Raw genomic sequence first — 19,585 nt, 5'->3', positions numbered from 1 at the left:
GAACAGAAAACTGTTAAAAACTGAAAAGAATTAACCACTATTTTTTTAAGTCATGAGTCACCATTATAACATATAAAATTCTCAGACAGTATTGTATTAAAAACAGGTGTCACAATTCCTGGTCTTCTTTGATTGCATTCTATATATATAAGAAAACAACTTGTGCAAAAAAATCGGTTTAATCACAATGGAAAAAACTGGAAAAAGTTAGGCCAACCTAATGCAGTACCACTGTAACTTTATAAGCCCAGTGCCTTTTAGTACAATGACAAAAGGTGTCATTCTTACTCAACTTAGCCCTTCAATCAAGGTATTAACATAGATATTGTTTAATAAAGCTGCAGGAAACTTATTCAAATCCCAGTACTGGATTATCTTATTATGTCATTAAATACCTACAGCTATGACAGAATGTCAAATTTGATTTGTCAGTCACCAGCCTGATTTATCATATTAATGTATATAATATATCATTTTGTGACAGATGGAAAGGCAGCTAAATTCATATCTTCCATTGCTGCCAGGGCCCGAAACAAATCCAAATGAAGAAATAAATGAATTAATTGCCGGCCAAAAAATAGATTTGTCAAAGTCTACATTTACATATCTGGCAGACGACTTTAATAAACACCTAGCCTGAACAGAAAATGTGCATCAAGATAAGACTTTGAATACGATTAGCAAGAAATCTCATGAAGCGATTCTTCTTCAAACTGAATTTTTATATAGACAGCCATTTTACAGTTTAAAACAAGGTACACAATCAATAGCTTCAGCTCCACAATTTCTGCCCTGTGTATAATGTAATCAATCTTTTCCCTACTTTCAATCACCAAATAGTTATGAAACTGTTCTGTGTGCAAAAGCTAAATGACAAAGGTTCTAATAACCACATAAAAGTCATTCCGCATGACAAAGGTAATTTACATAACCAAGAATTCAAGATATAAAAGAATATATCTTGATATAAACATGGTATCATCCAAAACTGCTGTGAAGGAGAGATTTTTCTTAATAGCTTAATTAGTTAAATATCTTACAACACAATTGGTCCTGGAAGAGGAATTGTGTCCTAATGAGAAAACCAAATGTACTTTTTCCAGGTTTTAGTGACAAGTAGCAGAGGAGTAACAATATAAGGCAGAAGTACTTCTGCCTTATATGCAGAAGCACAACAGTTCAACTTTATTGTCTGCTGAATTATCACTGAATATGCATCCTGGTACTTCAGAAATAAGGATTGTCTCCTCTTTTGGTACCACACAAAAAGAAGCTATATATCTGTCCATAGCTAAAACATTTATAGTATTACACTTCTCTACAACACCTGCAAAGCAGGGAGAAGTGCAAAAAGAGTCTGCAGGGTGGTGCTATGTCTGAATTAAAAAAATTAAGAACAAGGCAGAACAAAAAGCTGTGCTACTTGAACCTGAATTGATTTTGATGGAATGTATAGGTTTCATCCAAATGAGTTTTAAGATAGAAATGAAAAAAACGTAAAACAAACACATATGGGAATTACTGTAGAGTTTAGATGTTAGACTACTTGAAAGTAATGTGTTTTTAAAACCTTGACAGCCATTGTATTAAGTGTTATTGAATTGAAAAGTGAAGATTGCCCAGGCTGTTATTTAGTGCAGTATTCTGGGATCACAGTTTTAACACAGCTGAGGCTCAATAATTTTGTCATTTTGTAGAGGAATATAATTCACTGCTACTCAGCCCTTCTGCTTCCAAATATCAGCGTTTAATAAACCCTCTGCTCGTGATTGTTCACTTGTAAAGAATGTCTGCAACTCTGGAAGTGGAACGTTTTGATTTCAATGCACTGAACAGGAACACCTTTGAATTCAGCAATGACTTGAGACAGAAATTCCCTCTCAGATCGAAACCGTCAAGAGTCTGAAAACATTGCTCTGTGGCACATATACAGCTGTAAAAAAAATCAGTTAAAGAAATCCAGTAACACAGACAGTTTCATCACATAACCCTATCTTGTGAATATAAACACCCAACATCCTTGTGAATAATAAATTTCTTCACTGTTGGACAAAATATTTACCAAGGTGTTTATAAACACCTGGATCAGCATACTGCTGCAATTTAAATGCATAAAAACAAAGTTTACAAATGAGAGAATGGCATCCCATCTAGCCCGTTTCTTAATTAGTAACTAATTGATCTGTGGATTCATCCGGCTATTTCTTGAAAAAAGGCATGGGTATCAGCTTCAAAAACATGGCTGTGCGTTTTTTTCTATATCTCCACCGTAATACATGATTAAGAATGATCTTTCCTATTAAATATGATGAACAATGCCAGACCTCGAAAAACACAGTGTACTGTAACTATAGTCAAGACTTAAACAGAAATATGTCATATATTTAGATCCTTAGCAATATCCTGGTCAGATAAAGAAAAATAAACTTCAGAGACTTCCAAGACCACATTACACTATGATCACATCTTTCATTGCCCGACAATTTAAAAAACAAATGACAACAGATTCACGCTGTTTTGGGAAAACGCAGTTTCATCAGAATTCTGTTTCTTACTGTAAATAAATGTTGCTGAGAATCAACCAAACACTTTAATATCAAAAGAAAAACAGAAAAACCATGGGATTATTTTGATGATTGCATCTGCAGGCTAAATCGCAAGCGCTGTAGTTGTGCTAATTTTATGAATGATCTGAATATTTAGTTCTCGATTGCTACTCTGTGGATCAATACCCTAGAGCACCATTTATCGAGCGATCTGAATCACACCAACAACACTTGAGCTTATGGAATGCAGCGCTGTCATCTGAACATTTAGGTCACAGTGTTCCTATCTGACATAATTCTAATATAATTAGGTTTTAAATGGTTTGTTTCAGCTGGTAAAGACAAGTCGGGCCCTGTTTTCATGCAGGTCAACAACCAGTGTCCAAACATTCACTTTATACAACATTACTGTAATGGGATATTGCTCCAGTTCCCAGACTAGGAAGGCTGTCACTGCATGCTGCCAACAGTAGCTGTCAATAGTTTTACGACCGCTATGAATTAAACTGTATCAGAGCTGATATGGACCGTTCACACAGTTTGTGAACAACAGGATAAAGAGAAAATGAGGGTAATAAAAAAATATGAGCGCCACATTTACAATTACCCAATGTTTACATAGCATGACAGCTAGAAAACTGATAAAAAAAACTAACATTTTGATAAAAGCCATAAAAGCACAGAGTAAAGAAAGTTTTTATTAAGCTCTGATCGCAACGGTCAGAATAATATTTCTGTGTTGTGCTCTATGGAGATACTGTATCAGTTCAGCATACTTGTTTTAATTCATCTCCAACAAGAAATGTAAATCTAACATTATGACTGTAATTATCAGAATCACACTAATCACCCCATTGAAAAAAATAACTTACTGAAATCTGCTTTTTGTCTCAACATTCATTGGCCTGTAGCACACGCCAGGTGGACAATACATGTGGATAAATGCCAGGCGACGAGTGTAATGCCAATAAGTTTATTGAAGTAGTGTCTCATTAGGAAAAGACGACAGAATTTTGCTCTCCAATCCAAAACTGTCAACTAACTGATATACTGCTGCTCTGAAGGATAAAAATCTGCAACTATGACTCTTAATTCAACAATAAGAGGTATATATAATGGCTCACTGCATTCAAATTCCAAAAAAGCGTTATTAATAACAGCCATGTAGTCTTACCTCTAAAGCCTCCAGGGTAACAAAGCTGGCTATAGAAAACCCATCTATGATGTCTTCCTCAGCTGAGGAAGACTCTTTTCTTTTCCTTCTTGGAGGCCTGGGACGCGACGACGAAGGGTTCCTTCCTGCCTCCCTCTCGGATTCGGAAGAAGAGTGTGGGACAGCGGCCCTGACATGGTTGTTCCTTATTCCTTTAGACCTCCTTTCCCTGTCCCTTTCTGACCTCGACCTCCTCTTTTTCCGGAGCCCACAAGCCCGTGGGCCATCCATTGCCCAGATGAGGACCACAAAGACGTCCCCCCCCCGGCTGGCTTCAACTCTGTCAAGCGCCTAAGCAGCTCCAATTCCAACAGACAACACTCGGAAGGGTCACTCCTGTAACACAGCCAAAGGAGCTGCTGGACACTGTTAGCTGCTACAAAGAAAATCCCCAAGGAAGCAGACGACCATCAGAAAAGCCAACAGAAGCCAAAGCAGGAGTCTCTCCTCAAGAACGTCTCAAAGTGGAAGATTCACGACAGAATCCATTTGTGAGGTTGACAAGCAACATCCAGCCAGTTCGGAAACAATGAGTTATAACTTTCCAGTGGAAGCTGTCGGACACAATCAAGAAAGATCTCAGCTCCAACAACACATGTATTTAATTGCAATGAGATGCCGCCCGTCACTGGGTATTTTCCATCAAGGTGTGGTGACGGTAAAGATGCATAGTGGCCCTCACAGAATCCACACTTCTTAAGTGTAGACTGCTCCTTCCTAGAAATAAAAACAAAATAAAAAGCATACATTTGGAACATGTTCTCCAGTTAACAACTGAAGAATCTATTACAATCCCCCTGGCTTTTTTGCCTGTCCTTACAGAATGTTGTACCAAAGTAATTATCAATTTTAATCACGAGTTAATGTTTCATTACAGCAGTCTTAAATTCTACAACTAACTTTTTATCCCTTTTATAATGCATAATCATTATCCCCTTTGCAGCACTCATTACATTTTCAAAGAGTTCCTTCTGCACAATTTTACACAGCATTTTTACCCCACTTCTTAATGTATTCTTTTCAAATGTTTCAAGACAGTTTTGTAACTTTAAAGGACTTCCAAGTCTCTTTTCTTCTCACACTCTCCAACCACATACAGTACTTCCAACATTTTTACCATTCACACCCAACTTTTTCCCCCAACAGACGCTTTGTCCCTTTCTACACCTACCTGCTTGTCAGTATCTGATAAACCAACCTGGTGACATTTTTGTCACATCCCTGTCTTTAAATGTAAAGTCTATTAGCCTTGTCTTGTCTGTACCTTTAAATAGTCCTGAGAGAGCAACCTGTCCCTCAAACGAGTGACTAAGGAAGTGACCCACTTTCTGAAACCTTCATCCTATCCACTATAAAAGACGTCTACACACACAGAATTCATTTTTAAACATTTGTACTACATCAATATTAGCCCAAACGCCTAAGTATACTCAAATACTCTTTTCTGTAATCCCTGAAAGATTACAAGAAACTGGTCTTATATTTTCACTGGATATTTTAAGTTGCTTAATTACAAATCATGTCTGGTCCTCAAGGTAACTTTAAATTAGATGCTTAAAAAACAATTTACCACTCTCCACAGTGACAAAAATGTGTCAATACAGAGCATATAATGCTAATAAATTGTACAATTCATAAAGATGGTAAAGTTTTCTTTCCCGAGACTTAACCATTCTACAAATCTACAAAACACACGATGCATCAAGAAAAGGGAAAAAAAAACACATTTTTCCCTGATGGACTACATTGCATATTTCAAAACAGATCAGTCCCAGATTATTCATTTACAAATTCCTGGTGCCACAGCTGGAATTGAACATTTACACTATTCTTTTGGTTGACATCCCTTCCACCTCTTCAAATCCTCAAGTCTGCAGTAGCTAATGGGTCAGTTCTAGAGTACCGTCCACTACTGTCCTTTTATGGAAGCGGTCCGTGGTATCATTTTGGTCAGAATGTCCACATGATGTTCTTCCACTCTATGGTTATTTTATTTTCCATACTGGAATCCACAAGAGACCCCTGAACACAGCTTTGTCACCACACTCCCCATGTGTGCCCCGGGCAGTTCTAATGCACTCAGCACAAACTGTGAGCACTTTGCGCCAAGAAAGAAATCTTCCAATATCTTTGCAGGTGGACAGTAGCAAAATCCAATGCAAGAGCCTTGGCAAACACATTCACTAGGTGTTCTTATTCCTTTCCGTGACATTTTTCAAAGGTTTTCGTCTTGCAGTGATCTTCTCTCAGATGTACCAGCTCAAGCACTAAATCCCTCTTTTAAAAATAAAATAAAAAGGAAACATACTGCAGTTACAGAATGTTTTTTTTAACTATACTGCTACTTTTTACATTGTGATAGGTAAGACTTAAATTCAACTCTACATTATAATACAAACAACCTTGTATCTCTCCAGGTCAGTTTCTTTAAATGTAACCAGTCTAACAAGTGTTATTATTTATTTATGATATCAGGCTTCCTCAGTTGGTTATATTTACATTCCTTCGTGTTATCAGAATGCATTCTGGTATTTCATTTCACGACTGGTTCATTCACAGAAAACTTCTCTCATTCGCAGTTTCTGCGGACTTCCCCACGTCCTGCACCGAAAAGACTTTTTTTTTCCTCACGTCACGCTCGTCATTCTTCACATAAGAAGGAAGGTCAAAAAGAAAGCATGAGGCTTGCCCTTCATTGCCAGGGGGTCTCCAGGAAGAGGGTAGCACCTTTTCAAAGCGCCCCTTAAGATTTCTGACACAGTACTGCATATGTCACAACCTTAAACGGTCTCTTCAAACTTTACACCATACCCATTGCTACGCAAGGCGAAGACCCGCTGCCAATTAAAAGTAAACATTTTTTTTTCCCGGAGCAAATATTATAAACCTGCACCTACTGCATGCGCTTGCAGACTGGGCACTTTTAGCTACCATATGCATTTTATTACCCCTTTCAGAACCTATTAATCTCTGCTCTCGCCCGTGTCTGCTCCAAATGAGTTTAGCCTGCCATACAACACCCCGCTTTCCTATGTCCAATGTCTGTCCCCAAGAGTCACCTCTTTGAACCTGATGCCCCTATCCGAATATGCCTCCCTGATACCACACAAGCACAATCACTCTGGCAAATCTTTTTTTCCCCCTTCGCCCTTCTTTCTTCCCCTCCGTCTTGCTCTCCCACTCCCTCTCTCTGTCTCTCCCTCTCTCTGAGTGTTCAGTCCTTTTTGTCTGCCTCTCTGTCAGTAAACCTCACGCACCGTGGCCAGTCCAGCCCACAACAGCAACTGGCACCCGCCTCCTATTCCAGCTCGCTTTATTTCCACAAACACACAAAGCAGGGCTTTTTTTTCCTCCAAGACACGTCATGCAAAACGGAGAAATGCAAACCCTTGCAAGTGGAAAAAATTCCGGCCAAGTCGCACACATTCGGAAAGGAATGCTTTTTAAAAAAAAATAGAAAAGAAAAAAGAAAAAAAATTCAACAAACAAATATATCCTGCAAGGAAGCTAAGGCGCTCTTCTCTCCCAGTCCCTGCTTCACAATCCCAGAGTAAAGACCAGGCGCATTGATACAGCTATGCCGCAGTGCCGCTTCACAGGGCTATGAGCTTCCTCAGCACAAATAGTGCTGCCTAGAGAAGTCAGCGTCTGAAGCCCGTGGGTATGAAGGTTAATTTGTCGGGCGTTTGATGTTCTTTTACTTTAATCGCTATATTATAATTAATTATACCGATGGCGCAAAATGTTTGCTACTTGGCAAAACTGTTGCTGCATACATTTGCTCTATGTGATAACTTTTCTTGGACGAATTAGTTTGCTTTATTTTGTAATAAGGGAAATAATGCTTTGGGGATCTTACGGGTGTGTTTACTCAACTATCTAGTGTATCTATATATATTTATTTTGGAACAACAATAAACAGAAATTAAGAGAATGCAAAGTAACCATTGCCTAAGTATTTCTAACTTTATTTTTGGTGAGCGTTTAAGCTAATATTTAATTCTTTATTTTACCTCTTGCTTTCAAGATCAGAAATGTTTGTATCAATCTCCCCTCTTTAGTCCTTAATTTTCTAAATTTATCCTACTTCATCATCTATTACTCATAAATGGCCAAATACCTTATTTATATAAATATATTTATTTAAAGAAGTCGAACTAATTAAATCTGTCTACCCGTGCCTAATTTCGACTGGAACCGTTTTTCACAAATTGCACTCTTCCCCTAAGCCTCTGCTGAAGATTCCCTGCTATTTCTGCTTTGAAAGAGACACCTTCTTTCCACCTTTAGAATGTCAATTTTTTCCTTTATTAAAAGTCATTAAATGCAATATTTCCCAAAAGAAAAAATGACAGGTGAAGTTCTAGAACAATCAATTAAAGCACAGCACATGCTGATCTTTTTTCAATCATGTTATACTGTATACATTTAATCTGCAAAACTGATATTCATATTTCTCTGGATAAGGATGTAACATCCAATAGCTTATCGATTTCTTCACAATTAACTGATAACTATCCTAAAATGCTCATTTATCCTCCCATTGGCCTGGTTTTGCTAGCAGGTGTGAATTGGAGTCGCATACAGGAAACCGACAAGCAGGACAGACGGGTTTGTCAATTTCAGCTCTTAAGCTGGATGAAAACCTGCGATGGACAGGCACGTCACTCAGGATGTACCCTGCCTTGCACGCATTGCTTGCTGGGATAGGCTCTGGCTCCCCCAAGACCCTTAGGTGGAAGAGGGGGTTAGAAAATGGGTGAATGCCTACTGTATCATGAAAGCAGGGAATCACTCTGATGCTCTGAAATGACAGAGCCAGTTTGTCATAAATCCTTTGCCGTGTATATTTTGACAGTGCGCATTGATCCCATCTTTTGAATAGTGCCGCTGGAAAGTGGGAGTTCTTACAGAACTGTGGATGTGGAGGAATGGAACTTGTTTCATGCCTCCAACGAAGAGGCAGACCTGTGTGCTGGTCCACACAGCCTCCTGTTACAGTAATGTGGCACACTGCTCCCCTATCGGTTGGATCATTTACGAGTGGGGGGGGGAGGACTGTTCGGTATCCCTTGCTGTCGCATCTCCTGCTATCTCTCCAACCCTGAGATCGCCAGCGCAGGTGTCAGGTTGTGTTTTGGTTATGCAACGCAGATACATTTTCACCAGAAGCTAACCTGAGGCCACCAAAACTCATTTCTCTTGTCAAACGGAGCTGAAATTGGATGCAGGCCTTCAGAGAGGAATGTGTCAGAAGGAGTTTAATTCATTTTTTAAGTATAAAGTAAACAAGCCTTGTGGAAGGCAGCATTCTACAGTTTAGGGTATTGTACACAAGCCAATATTAACTATCGTATTTTCTGTGTTAAAAACTAAATGTCTCTCGTGTCTCATTGATAAGGAATGATTACATGCTTTAAGGAGCTGCAAGCAATGCTGTGAGCTATAGAATTTATTTGTTTTTTGGAAGCAATCAAGATGTGCAAGAGCTGTTTTATTTATTTCAGCTGATTTATTTTCTGCTGATGGCTTAATGCAGGTCACAGTTTCTACTGTTCTAAATGTATTCTGAAAAATAGTGTTAACATTTTTTTTTAAAAAGCAGTACTGACTAATGGAAAAAAAAACAACAATTTCACAAAATAAATGTCCCATAGAAATATTTGACCTGATCCAATAAGGTTGAATAATGTCTGCCCGCAATGTAAATGTTTTTATAAATTCTATCTTGAATATAGATTGAACCACTTGTGTATGCAGGATATAAACAAAATGTTGAATTAGGGATAAGCTTACTTTAGATGACAGTGACCAGAAGCTTTGTCTCTGACCTGTTCTGTTCAATCTGTAAAACAGTGGACATACAACTTTGGAAATGTTACAAGCTATTTCATGAGATCTGTATTCATTAAACAAAAAGGGATCTCATATTGAATAAACTCCTATGAAGTTTTTCAAAACATCCTTTAATTGTCTTTAAATCTCAAGTGTGCATCTCGATCAGGGTTTTTAAATTTGATAACATTTTAACAAAGATTTTTTTTTTTAATCCTCTTGGCAGTGTTTAAAACTGACAATGCTGACACGATGATTTGATCTTTTTTAATAGCGCTGTTAGAAATAGTGCTGTTTTTGATTTGATTCCATTTGGTTAAAAATTCGAAAATATTATACAAATGTGCAGGAAAAATTAAGTAAATAAAAAATAAAAGTGAACTTTTAAAAATATTTATTCAATGCAAAACTGTAAAGACAACCCTCACACCTTTTAATTGTGTAGATCAATTGTATAAATCAACATAAAGAAATATGACTACAAATTATAGAATAAAATGATTTATGATGTGAAGAAAAATACACTGGCATGATCCTTAAAATGGTTTTGTGTTGTGCTTGGTTGTACAGCTTGCCAATAGTAATAGTTACCTTCAATTCAACAATATTAAATATGAAAAGTTTCCTTTTCCTGAAGGTGTTAACAGCATGAGACTCAAAGTCTTTTGATATTATTACTAACACAGCCCATGTTTGCAGAATTGGTCAATAATTTCAAAAGACATAAAGGAAAGTCAGAAATATCTTTGATGTCTCATTTTTTCCCCACTGATAACTAATTACCATGAGAGAGAAAACGAGAGATTGTTCAAGGTTGCATCACACAAAGAACGTCAGGAAATGTGTGCCTTACCACAAGAAAGAGTGCTCTCTAGAGCACAAAATCTACACATAAATGCCCCTTTGATATCACATTGCTTTAATAAAATGAAATTGATTTTTAAAACATAATAATTTGCACAGACATAATGCTAGGCTTAAGTACTGTAATTGTGGTAATTATTTCATTTCAACAACAATCATTTGCTGTTTATCCATGTCCCTTAATGAACTGAATGTGCTGTTCATTACAATATAAACTTTAAACCTATTTAGTTGTGAATATTAAATAAATAAAATTCTCTATGGGTTATTTTCACTTTGCCCCCTGTTCTTTAAGAGCCTTAGGTTTGTCTTTGTGGTTATTATCTTTCAGCTATTCCTTGCTGTTGGTATGTGTAAGAAGACTACAACCCTCTGTCCATTTTTAAATAACCAGTGTGCAATTGTGTTACCCAACAAATACCTCTTTCCCATGGTAAATAGTATGGTTTTAGGAACATACAATAACCCAGTATCAGTTTAGCTGAGAAGACAGTCGGGGAATAAGCTAAAAGCTGATAGCTTCTGGAGCAGAATCATTTATGTTAATACTGTGAACATAATACCCATCCCAAAATCTTTAAATTGATTCTAAATTTAACAAGCTGCCTTTGACATAAAACAAGAAGAGAGAGTACATGACAAGGTGTTTTGAATTTAGTTAAGACATGAGCAGCAGCATTTTGAATTTAACTTAATTTTTCAAGCAAATTATCAGAGATAACAGTGATTCTGTAAATGCTCAAGTCACTTCTAGAAGATGCAGGAGCTTGCATCTCTGTGATTCACTTGGGGAAGGACAAGTTCTTTCACAGACAATGTCACACAAACCACGCTTTAGTCGTGCCTGCACATGCACACTGCAATGTCAGGCGAGAGTCAAATTTTATGTCCACATTCCCTGAGTACTGGATTTACTCACAACATTATCAAGAAATGTACTTTATGTGACTGAGAACAACATATATTGGCTCAGCCATATCATAATGATATGAGAAATAGGACAATATAGCAAAAAGGCAGGTCCAGTTACAGTGTTCAGTGATAAAATAAGTCCTTGAGAAAATTCAAGTGATTACCAACACCATAGCATCAAATGATTTCTCGCAGAGATTGAATATTAAGTAATACAGGGTCTGAAATAGAAAACCGAGATACTGTGCTTAAAACAGCTACTCTGGCATGAGATATCACCAACTGATACAGTATGAATGGTGTTCTGCTGACCCACAATAATGAAGTGCTGGAAACACCTTCAAGGACCATGAAGCGTTTTGCAGAAGGATCATCAACAGTATGAAATTTCAAACCAAAATACAGTTTTAAAAACTGCTTTTGACTTCACTACCCTTAGTTGCCATGGGTTGGTTTTCTATGTCAGTGGGAATCAGGGATAATGTACTGGGTCTCTGCATACTTTTTAAAAAAGTCAATAAGATTGTATATTTTATTTTACAGTGTATGTACTGTATATGGTAATATCACAATAATGCTTGGTAAGGCATCAACTGCACACCCACAGACACCAAATCATTACCCAAATAAAGAAAAGGATGGTAAATGCTGGGGTGTTATTATTTCATTAAGTCAATATTACAGCTTCAGGCAGCTTTATGCAACTTTAGAGAAAGATCTTGGCGTAGAAAAAGAAAGGGCTACCAACAGCTCCTTTCTTTAAAAGCAAACTGATGGTAGCATCTGGTGTACTGCGGCTGAAAATGAAGGCTAACTTTAAACTAGGTGTGCAAGACAATTTATACCGCTTGAGTTTCACAATGCAAGCTTCTTTTGTAAATTAGAAAATCATTTTTAAAGATTTCTCTCCTGTCTATTTTTAGCTCTGTATAATGATTCCGCATATTAGTGCACTGTACAAAGTGTGGAGTGTTTCTCTTCTGGTGCTTGGAAACAAGACTCCACGACTGTAGAACTAATGCTTTCTGATGTGATACATACACTTGACCCTGTCTCTTAGTGTACAAGACAGTCCTTTTGAGATTGTTACGGGTAAGAAGGAGAACAAAGCACTCTTAATTGAACAGTTCTGACTCTGAGATTATGAGAAATTGGTGTGTTTTATGCTGATGTTAAAGTATCTTTAATCATGTTTAATTAAAACAATGCCCATGCTTCTCGTGTGTTACAGTAGGTGGCTTTTCATTGATACACATTTGAAGTTTGGAACTCATGCCTGTCTTTCATTTATAAATATAGGATGCAAAACAGATTTTTAATTTACCTTAAGGTAAGCTTATCGTTAAAGGTGCGTTTTGAAATCATATTTGATTATATTAGGTATTGTAACAGTTTCATTTCGCCTCTGTCAATGTGATGTAAGTTTAATTCTACACTGTGATAGAGTTTATATAATATTAACATATTATCACAAATTTCAATGCGTGATAGTGTGCCTACTGCACTGCATGTATTGTATTCTCTCTGCCATACCAGATACTTAGAGTATTGTTACTATTAACACTGTCTTATAGCCATGTGAACATAATACCCAGCTTCTGGAACACGTAATTTGGTTGCTTATGAACCTACAGAAAACAAGGCTACAAAAACAAGAAAGCCATTTGGCCCATCTTGCCTACGTGGTTGCTAGCAGCTAGTTAATTAAATAAATCACAATTAATCTTTTTTCTAGACTGGTTGTTATGGTACAGTATATTGATACTGGTACTGTTAGATACAAACCTACAAATGATGTAAATATTTATCTACTTACAGTAACACTTTGCAAGGCAAAGGACCTTATGCTGAATTTAGGAAAAAACTTTTTTTAATTGGAGAGGCAGTGTAAAATATGAACCTTGAAGTGTAGCGATGTGATTTAGATGTTCCAGTTCTAAAAAAAAATCTTCTCTTATACCCTATAGTATATAAAAATACTATTTTAAATCAGGAGAGGACTGGGGACTGCAAATTTTTAACTCCATTTAGATGTTTATATAATTTGCTTTACTTTAGAAGACGTTGACCTCTACTCCATTAAAAAACTCTCAGAGAAGGTACTGTGGAGCAGTGGAAGGTTCTGGGTTCAAATGCCAGGGGAGACTCTTAGACGTGTGCAAGTTACAGTACTTCTTCCATATTGCTCCAATGAAATGCCCTGCTGTGTTAACAAGTACAAATATAAGTCCCTTTGGGTAAAAGCGTCTGCCAAATGAAATTGTAGCAATCCTGTATTGTCATATCCTCACAGAAGAATTCAAACTAGAGTCAAGCATCAGAAAAGCATCAGGATGTCATCTCTAATATAGCCATGCCTGCATAAAGATGTATTCTCCACTCAGCACATACACAGTGACCTTTAACCTCCACCTTCTATGTTAAACACACAGCAAAGCACTAGGGAATATCCACCCCCTCTCCTGTCACATGTTCTTTGAAGGGTAACACCAGACACTGGAGTCGAAGGTCTGTGCATTTTCCATTGGAGGCTGATTAAAAATGAATTAGGCTGTTCCGACAAATAAAGCAATGAAAAACAGAACATCGAGGTGTGTATTCAAAGATCAAGTCAAAGGCGCCTTCAAAGATAAGAGCAGGAAGGTACAGGATGTGTGATCTGGCAGTCTGGCAGCTGCCCTCATTTGAAATGAGACTCTAAAAGCCAACAAAGGTGAAAAGACTCTTCAACACTGGAGACACTCAGAGCCTTATAAGCAGGTGCATATGAGAATAGAGGTGCAGAATAGAGACACTGAAGACATTCAAAATAATGTGTAAAACTAACACATTTTATAGAAAAGACAAGGAAGCATGTGCTTATCACAGCAGAAGGTAAATCACCTCTTTGGTACAGGTATTCTCGGGATTATATATAAAAGTGAAATTTTCTGATGCTGTTTTCATTCACTCTTTCTGGCTGTTGCCAGTGCATAGTTATGAATCCTTGGGCTAAGGTGCTAAGTCAACGCAATCTTAGATAAGAAAGAACAATAAATTCATTCCTTCTTTCAATACATCAGTTTTCACTGCATAGAGGTTATCATAAAGGTGGCCAGGTAGATTGTTAATTATACAGACATCAAATCATGCAGTTGCAAAACATACAGTAATAGTATGTTCTTGCAGCATGGTCATTACATAAGTCACAGAAAGCAATATCAACATATGATCATGGCAAATAACATCCCTGAATAAAAAAAACAAACAAGGAGCTGACTTCCTGTCATTCCTGTCCTGTAGTGTGAAGATGAGATGGTTTTCCAGAAAGAAGGCTCTTTGAATGTCCCAGGTTTTCAGTTTGTCTAACTACATCAGCTAAAAAGGATACGTCTAACAACCCTATAATTTATCCAGTTCATGTTTGTGAAGCGCAGCAAGGCTGGCAGAAACCTTCCTTACCTCGATACAGTCTGAATAAAAGAATGTCTGGGTTAATGATAACGTTGGGGAAATCTTGTCTCTATTTGAAACAGAACACTGTTACGTATTGCAACATCGAAAGAATTACCACTGTAAACACTGCCCACGGAATGTATCAGTTCCTTCATTTAACAGTTCCTACTCTCCTGCTGAAAGTTTGAATAGGACCATTGACATTATATGGGGTGTTAAATGCAGAAGTATCTGTGTAGCTCTTGCAGTAGCCATATTCCTTTTCAACCAGCAAAATGCTACTGTCATTTATAACCATTAGACACAAGAGTTGAAGTGATATATTCAGAACCCTTGAGAGAGAAACAATGCATCCTTCATCTTTTGCAGAGAAAAAAATAACAGCAGGCAGTCTGAATTTATGGAATTTAATTTATAGTCGTATTTTCTGCGCTATTCCCAGCCATATGATTTGCACTGATGCTGCATGTGCATTAATTGGTTATTTTAATGAACAATAACACAGAATTTAAAAATGCTATAATTGTCGTTAATTTTAAGGATAAAAAATTTAAGAAATCCCAGAATTGTCATATAGAACAAAATAAAATTCTAATTGCTTCTAGATACAGTACCACTACCTGAAATAATAAAGCATGTATAATAAAGAATTCACAATTAATGGCATCAATCAAGGTGAAAAAGATATTGATCAGCTATTTTGTAATAATTATGGGGCAGTCTAATAAGAATCATTTCCTAGGTGACTGAAACAATGCTACTGTTATTGTATTAAATATTTATAAGGTTGAAGGTTGAAAACATTAAGAAAGAAGAACAAGGGCCTGTTATTAATATATAAGCAGGAAGGTTTTCCTGTTCTTAATATATTGCACCTTCCATAATCATCTTTAATCATGTAACTCCCTTTGGCTGATATAATCAATCATGGCTGCTTATGAAGTAAAAAGCCATCTTTAATTGGCTCAGAGACTCTGAGTTTTAATCCAGCAGGGGTGTGAGTATAATGTTCAGGGATTGAGAGAAACAGCAGACCAGTACTCACTGGGATTTCTGCAGAAACCATTTTGCAAACAGTATATAGACTTGGTTGTGATTATTACTATTTTAGTTATTTAGTACTATTGCTGTTATTACTGTGCATTACTTTTCAGTGCTTTGCTCAATAAACAATTTACATGTACAGTATATAACACAGGTTTTACAGCCAAAACATTTTCCTCTCTTCATTTCAGTGTGGAACTAACCTCTGCTTGTACAAAACATACATTAATATCCATTAGTCCATTTTCTAACTGCTTTTTCCAATATAGGGTTGCAACCCGGGCAAGCAAAAGGCAAAAGATAGGATACTCTCTGAATGGGGTGCCTGTCCATCACAATATACATACACATTTTTAGAAATTCCACACGTGATTCTTTTATATACTTACATCTGCACAGAAAATGTTTTTATTAGCATATCATTAGCATAGCTACCATTTGTAAATTAGTGTGGTAATGTGTTGGTTCTGTATAAAGCTGCTTTTCTTTCTCTGTTGCAGTTTCATTATTTTCAGTACACCAAATCATACTATTCAGCTGCCAAAAAAAGAACAACAGCCCAACAGAAAATGTAAGCAGTGTAATTCAACACCACAAAACCACAAAATGTCAAATAAAACTTTAAAAGGCATATTTATCATAGTAATTTCATCTTGGGTATTGATAGAGGTACAGTGAAATAAAACTTAGCCTCTGCTCACTTTGCTCATAACTTTCCTCATATCCCCTTCGGGAATTAATCCATTCAGAGACCCAGTCGGCTGTCTATTTTTCTTTCTCTCTCCTCTATGCCTTACTATACATTTCCCGGCAATATCTGTAGAACAAAACACAATACTATATGTAGGTTTCCAACAATTCTTCAAAAGAGTTGCTTGAGCTCAGTGGCCAGGGCTAAGTGCAAGGTGATATACTGTACTCACAAATACCTGATTCTCATTCATGTCATGTCATGGATGAGAATTAAGTGCAATGTCTTGGCTTCATTGTAACATACAGTATGTGGAAAAAGGGGTAATAATGCATCTGCTTTTGATTGTTGTAATAATCTCTTTTCTAACCCATTTACTGTTATACAGCTGTAGGTTCTTAATTGGCATAACTTCCATCTATCCATTTTCAGAAACCACTTTATCCCTGGAGGGTTGTGGTGAGCCAGAGTCTTACCAGGCATCCGCAGGACACAAGGCGGGATAACTCCCACTTCATCGCACGGATAATACACACACACAGACACATTATGGGATTGGAGATTTAGAGACACCAATTAACCTGTATACTGTAGCATGCCTTTGGTCTGGAGCACCTGGAGAAAAAAAACACGTGCAGAAACATGAAAACTCCACAAGAATTGGTGCCCCAGAGCTGGAATTGAACCCAGGATGCAAGAACAACTGTGCCACTCTTGGCATAACTTGTAAAACGCACCACTGCGAGCGGAGATGCCTTTAGCTGTCGCAATAAAATAAAGATATAGGGCTAATCATTCAAATATTTCCCAAGCAAGGATATGTGCAATCAGTGGCTATCAAGCTTTTTCTTCCTTTTTGTTTTGCTGTGAATGAATAGGTAAAGAAACTCAAAATGTAAGTCGTTTTTGAATGAGCAGGCTTAGATTATTATTATCATCAAGAAACACTCATGAATTTTATATAATGAGTTTTATATATATATAAACGCCAACTCCAAAATATACTTCTATCAGCTTGGAAAAAGACTAACAATAAACAATAAATTAAGACTGAAGAGTTAAGTTTGTTAAATGGCAGGAAGCTACAGTACAACTATATCCTTAATTACAGCTTTGGCGCCTGCTGTTAAAATAATACGGGTCCATTTGCAAAATGAATATGCGTATTCATTAAGCTCAGTACACATCTCAGATAATAAGCGATATTACCTGCAATGCTTTTTAAATGTGAATACAACTAGAAACATGATAGTCCATGACATCTGCTCACCTATTCTAAGTACATATTGCAAGATGGCATGAAAAACACATAAGCAGTGTGTTTTTCCTCTAGACTTACACTTAATTGTGCCTTTTATTAAGCAAAATGAGAACAGTACATCTCATTGTTCAAGGCTCTCTCTGGGAAGCATGGCAGGGATATTTTGCAATTACTCAACCTTCTCTGCATCCCACAGCATGCACTCCTGGGAGAGAAGGCACTGAGTTAGTTTATTAGTACCAGGCACTTGTTCCTTCTCTCTCACCACACAGACTTCCAGAGACACACAGAACAGCTGTAATAGAATTTGTAGGACTTTAAATGAAGTGAATTGTAAAAGACAATGTGACAGAAAATATTGTGCTCTGTGAAAAACGCAAAAGGTGAAGGCAGTGTAGGGGGAGGAGGGGAGGAACTGGTGGATTGCTCACACGTGATTAAATTCTCCCTGTTTCCCTTAACAACCAAAATCTCAATGGGATAATGGAAATTAAAAAGGTTTATAGTCAGTTTTACAATGCGTGCCCAAGTATGCGACCTGACACTTACCAGCCCATTATCAAGGAAAACAACTGCATTTAAATGGACAATTTGGGTACCTACTATACTTAGCCTACAAGTAAGATAAGTAGCACATTTACTAGACCATACAGCAACAGTGTTAGGGGTGGGTAACTGGGAATTTTATCAGTAATATCTACTTACCGCTACATGTCCAATTTGACTTGTAGTTAAATTGGATACATGAAGAAAAAAATAAGGTTCTATTTAAACAATAGAAACCTATTCAGCTTAGGATACTTACAGGTTCCCTCACAGAGTGACTTGCAAAATATAGTTAAAATGTCCCCGCTTATAATTCAAAGACCAAGGCACCATCTATCTTTTATTTTTTGCGTCAAAGGTTAAAATTTGACCGATTTTGATTGTACACATTATCTAATTAAAGCCATCAAAGTAATCACGTTTCTTCAAATACACATTCTAATTAGCAGGCATGTGATTTCATCTTGATAAATATCTGTCTGTTGGTTCATTTTACGTCTAAATCAGGGTGTAGCAGTTTTCAGATGAAAAAGTCTCACATTTCAGTGGAACTCCTTAATTGCATCTTAATTGTGGAAATGTTCCCAAGATAAATTCCCCTCTTAATCCAGAATAGTTGAAGATGAATGAGTTCTCCCTAACAACAGCATGTTTTTGCAGTTATCCACTTCAGTCTCATTTTGAGGCTGCAGAATATTTTTGGTACAATGTTAACGTAGACATTGTTAAATATTCTTTGTAGTTCTTTTAGTCTACTGATCTGAGTAAAATATTAGTTCACTTCAATCAGCTGAAGATCTTCTAACATGACTGAAATTCTGAGTTCAAATTACAAAAAAGAGCACAGAATCCAAGTAGGAGACTACTATTGCCCTTTATTGTAAGATGCCAGATGAGACTGAGAACTAAACAGTTAATGCTGAATAAAAAACACATTTTTATATCCATGAGCCATTACATTTCCCTCTTTATTCAAAACTTCAAACATCTCTTTCAGTTAAAAGAACTGACATATAACCAAAGAATTATGTTTGAACAGCAAATAAACCCATACCTCAAAACATATACTGCATGATCTTATATTAAGCCTTTCCTTTCCATGTTTACTTGAATAAGGGACCATATTTTAAGATTTTCCTAGCACAAAGAGCAGGCTGTCTATTTAAAAAATGAAGGTGAAATGCATTCTCATTCATTTAACAAGTATTGCTGAAGGTCTGATACAGTAGTTTCCTATT

At 36.8% G+C, this 19,585-nt stretch overlaps 1 protein-coding gene across 12 annotated transcripts in view; it reads right to left on the bottom strand.

The window, feature by feature from the left end:
• Positions 1 to 7,293, bottom strand: part of auts2a (activator of transcription and developmental regulator AUTS2 a) — a 319,096-nt gene extending 311,803 nt beyond the window's left edge. For 9 of the 12 annotated variants that reach the window (XM_069184558.1, XM_069184559.1, XM_069184553.1 and 6 more), the window contains exons 1-2: positions 7,017 to 7,292; positions 3,721 to 4,476 (exon numbers count right to left, since the gene is read on the bottom strand). In XM_069184558.1, the coding sequence (XP_069040659.1) occupies positions 3,721 to 3,990 (270 nt within the window). In that variant the 5' untranslated portion in view covers positions 3,991 to 4,476; positions 7,017 to 7,292. Of the gene's footprint in view, positions 1 to 3,720; positions 6,980 to 7,016 lie in introns of those variants that run through there. The other 3 variants (XM_069184560.1, XM_069184554.1, XM_069184556.1) reach the window with 3 other exon arrangements.
• Between the last annotated feature and the right edge of the window lie 12,292 nt (positions 7,294 to 19,585).

This window comes from Lepisosteus oculatus, chromosome 26 (genome assembly GCF_040954835.1).
Source record: "Lepisosteus oculatus isolate fLepOcu1 chromosome 26, fLepOcu1.hap2, whole genome shotgun sequence".
Taxonomy (NCBI): Eukaryota; Metazoa; Chordata; class Actinopteri; order Semionotiformes; family Lepisosteidae; genus Lepisosteus; species Lepisosteus oculatus.
This window is presented reverse-complemented; position numbering and strand designations above follow the sequence as displayed.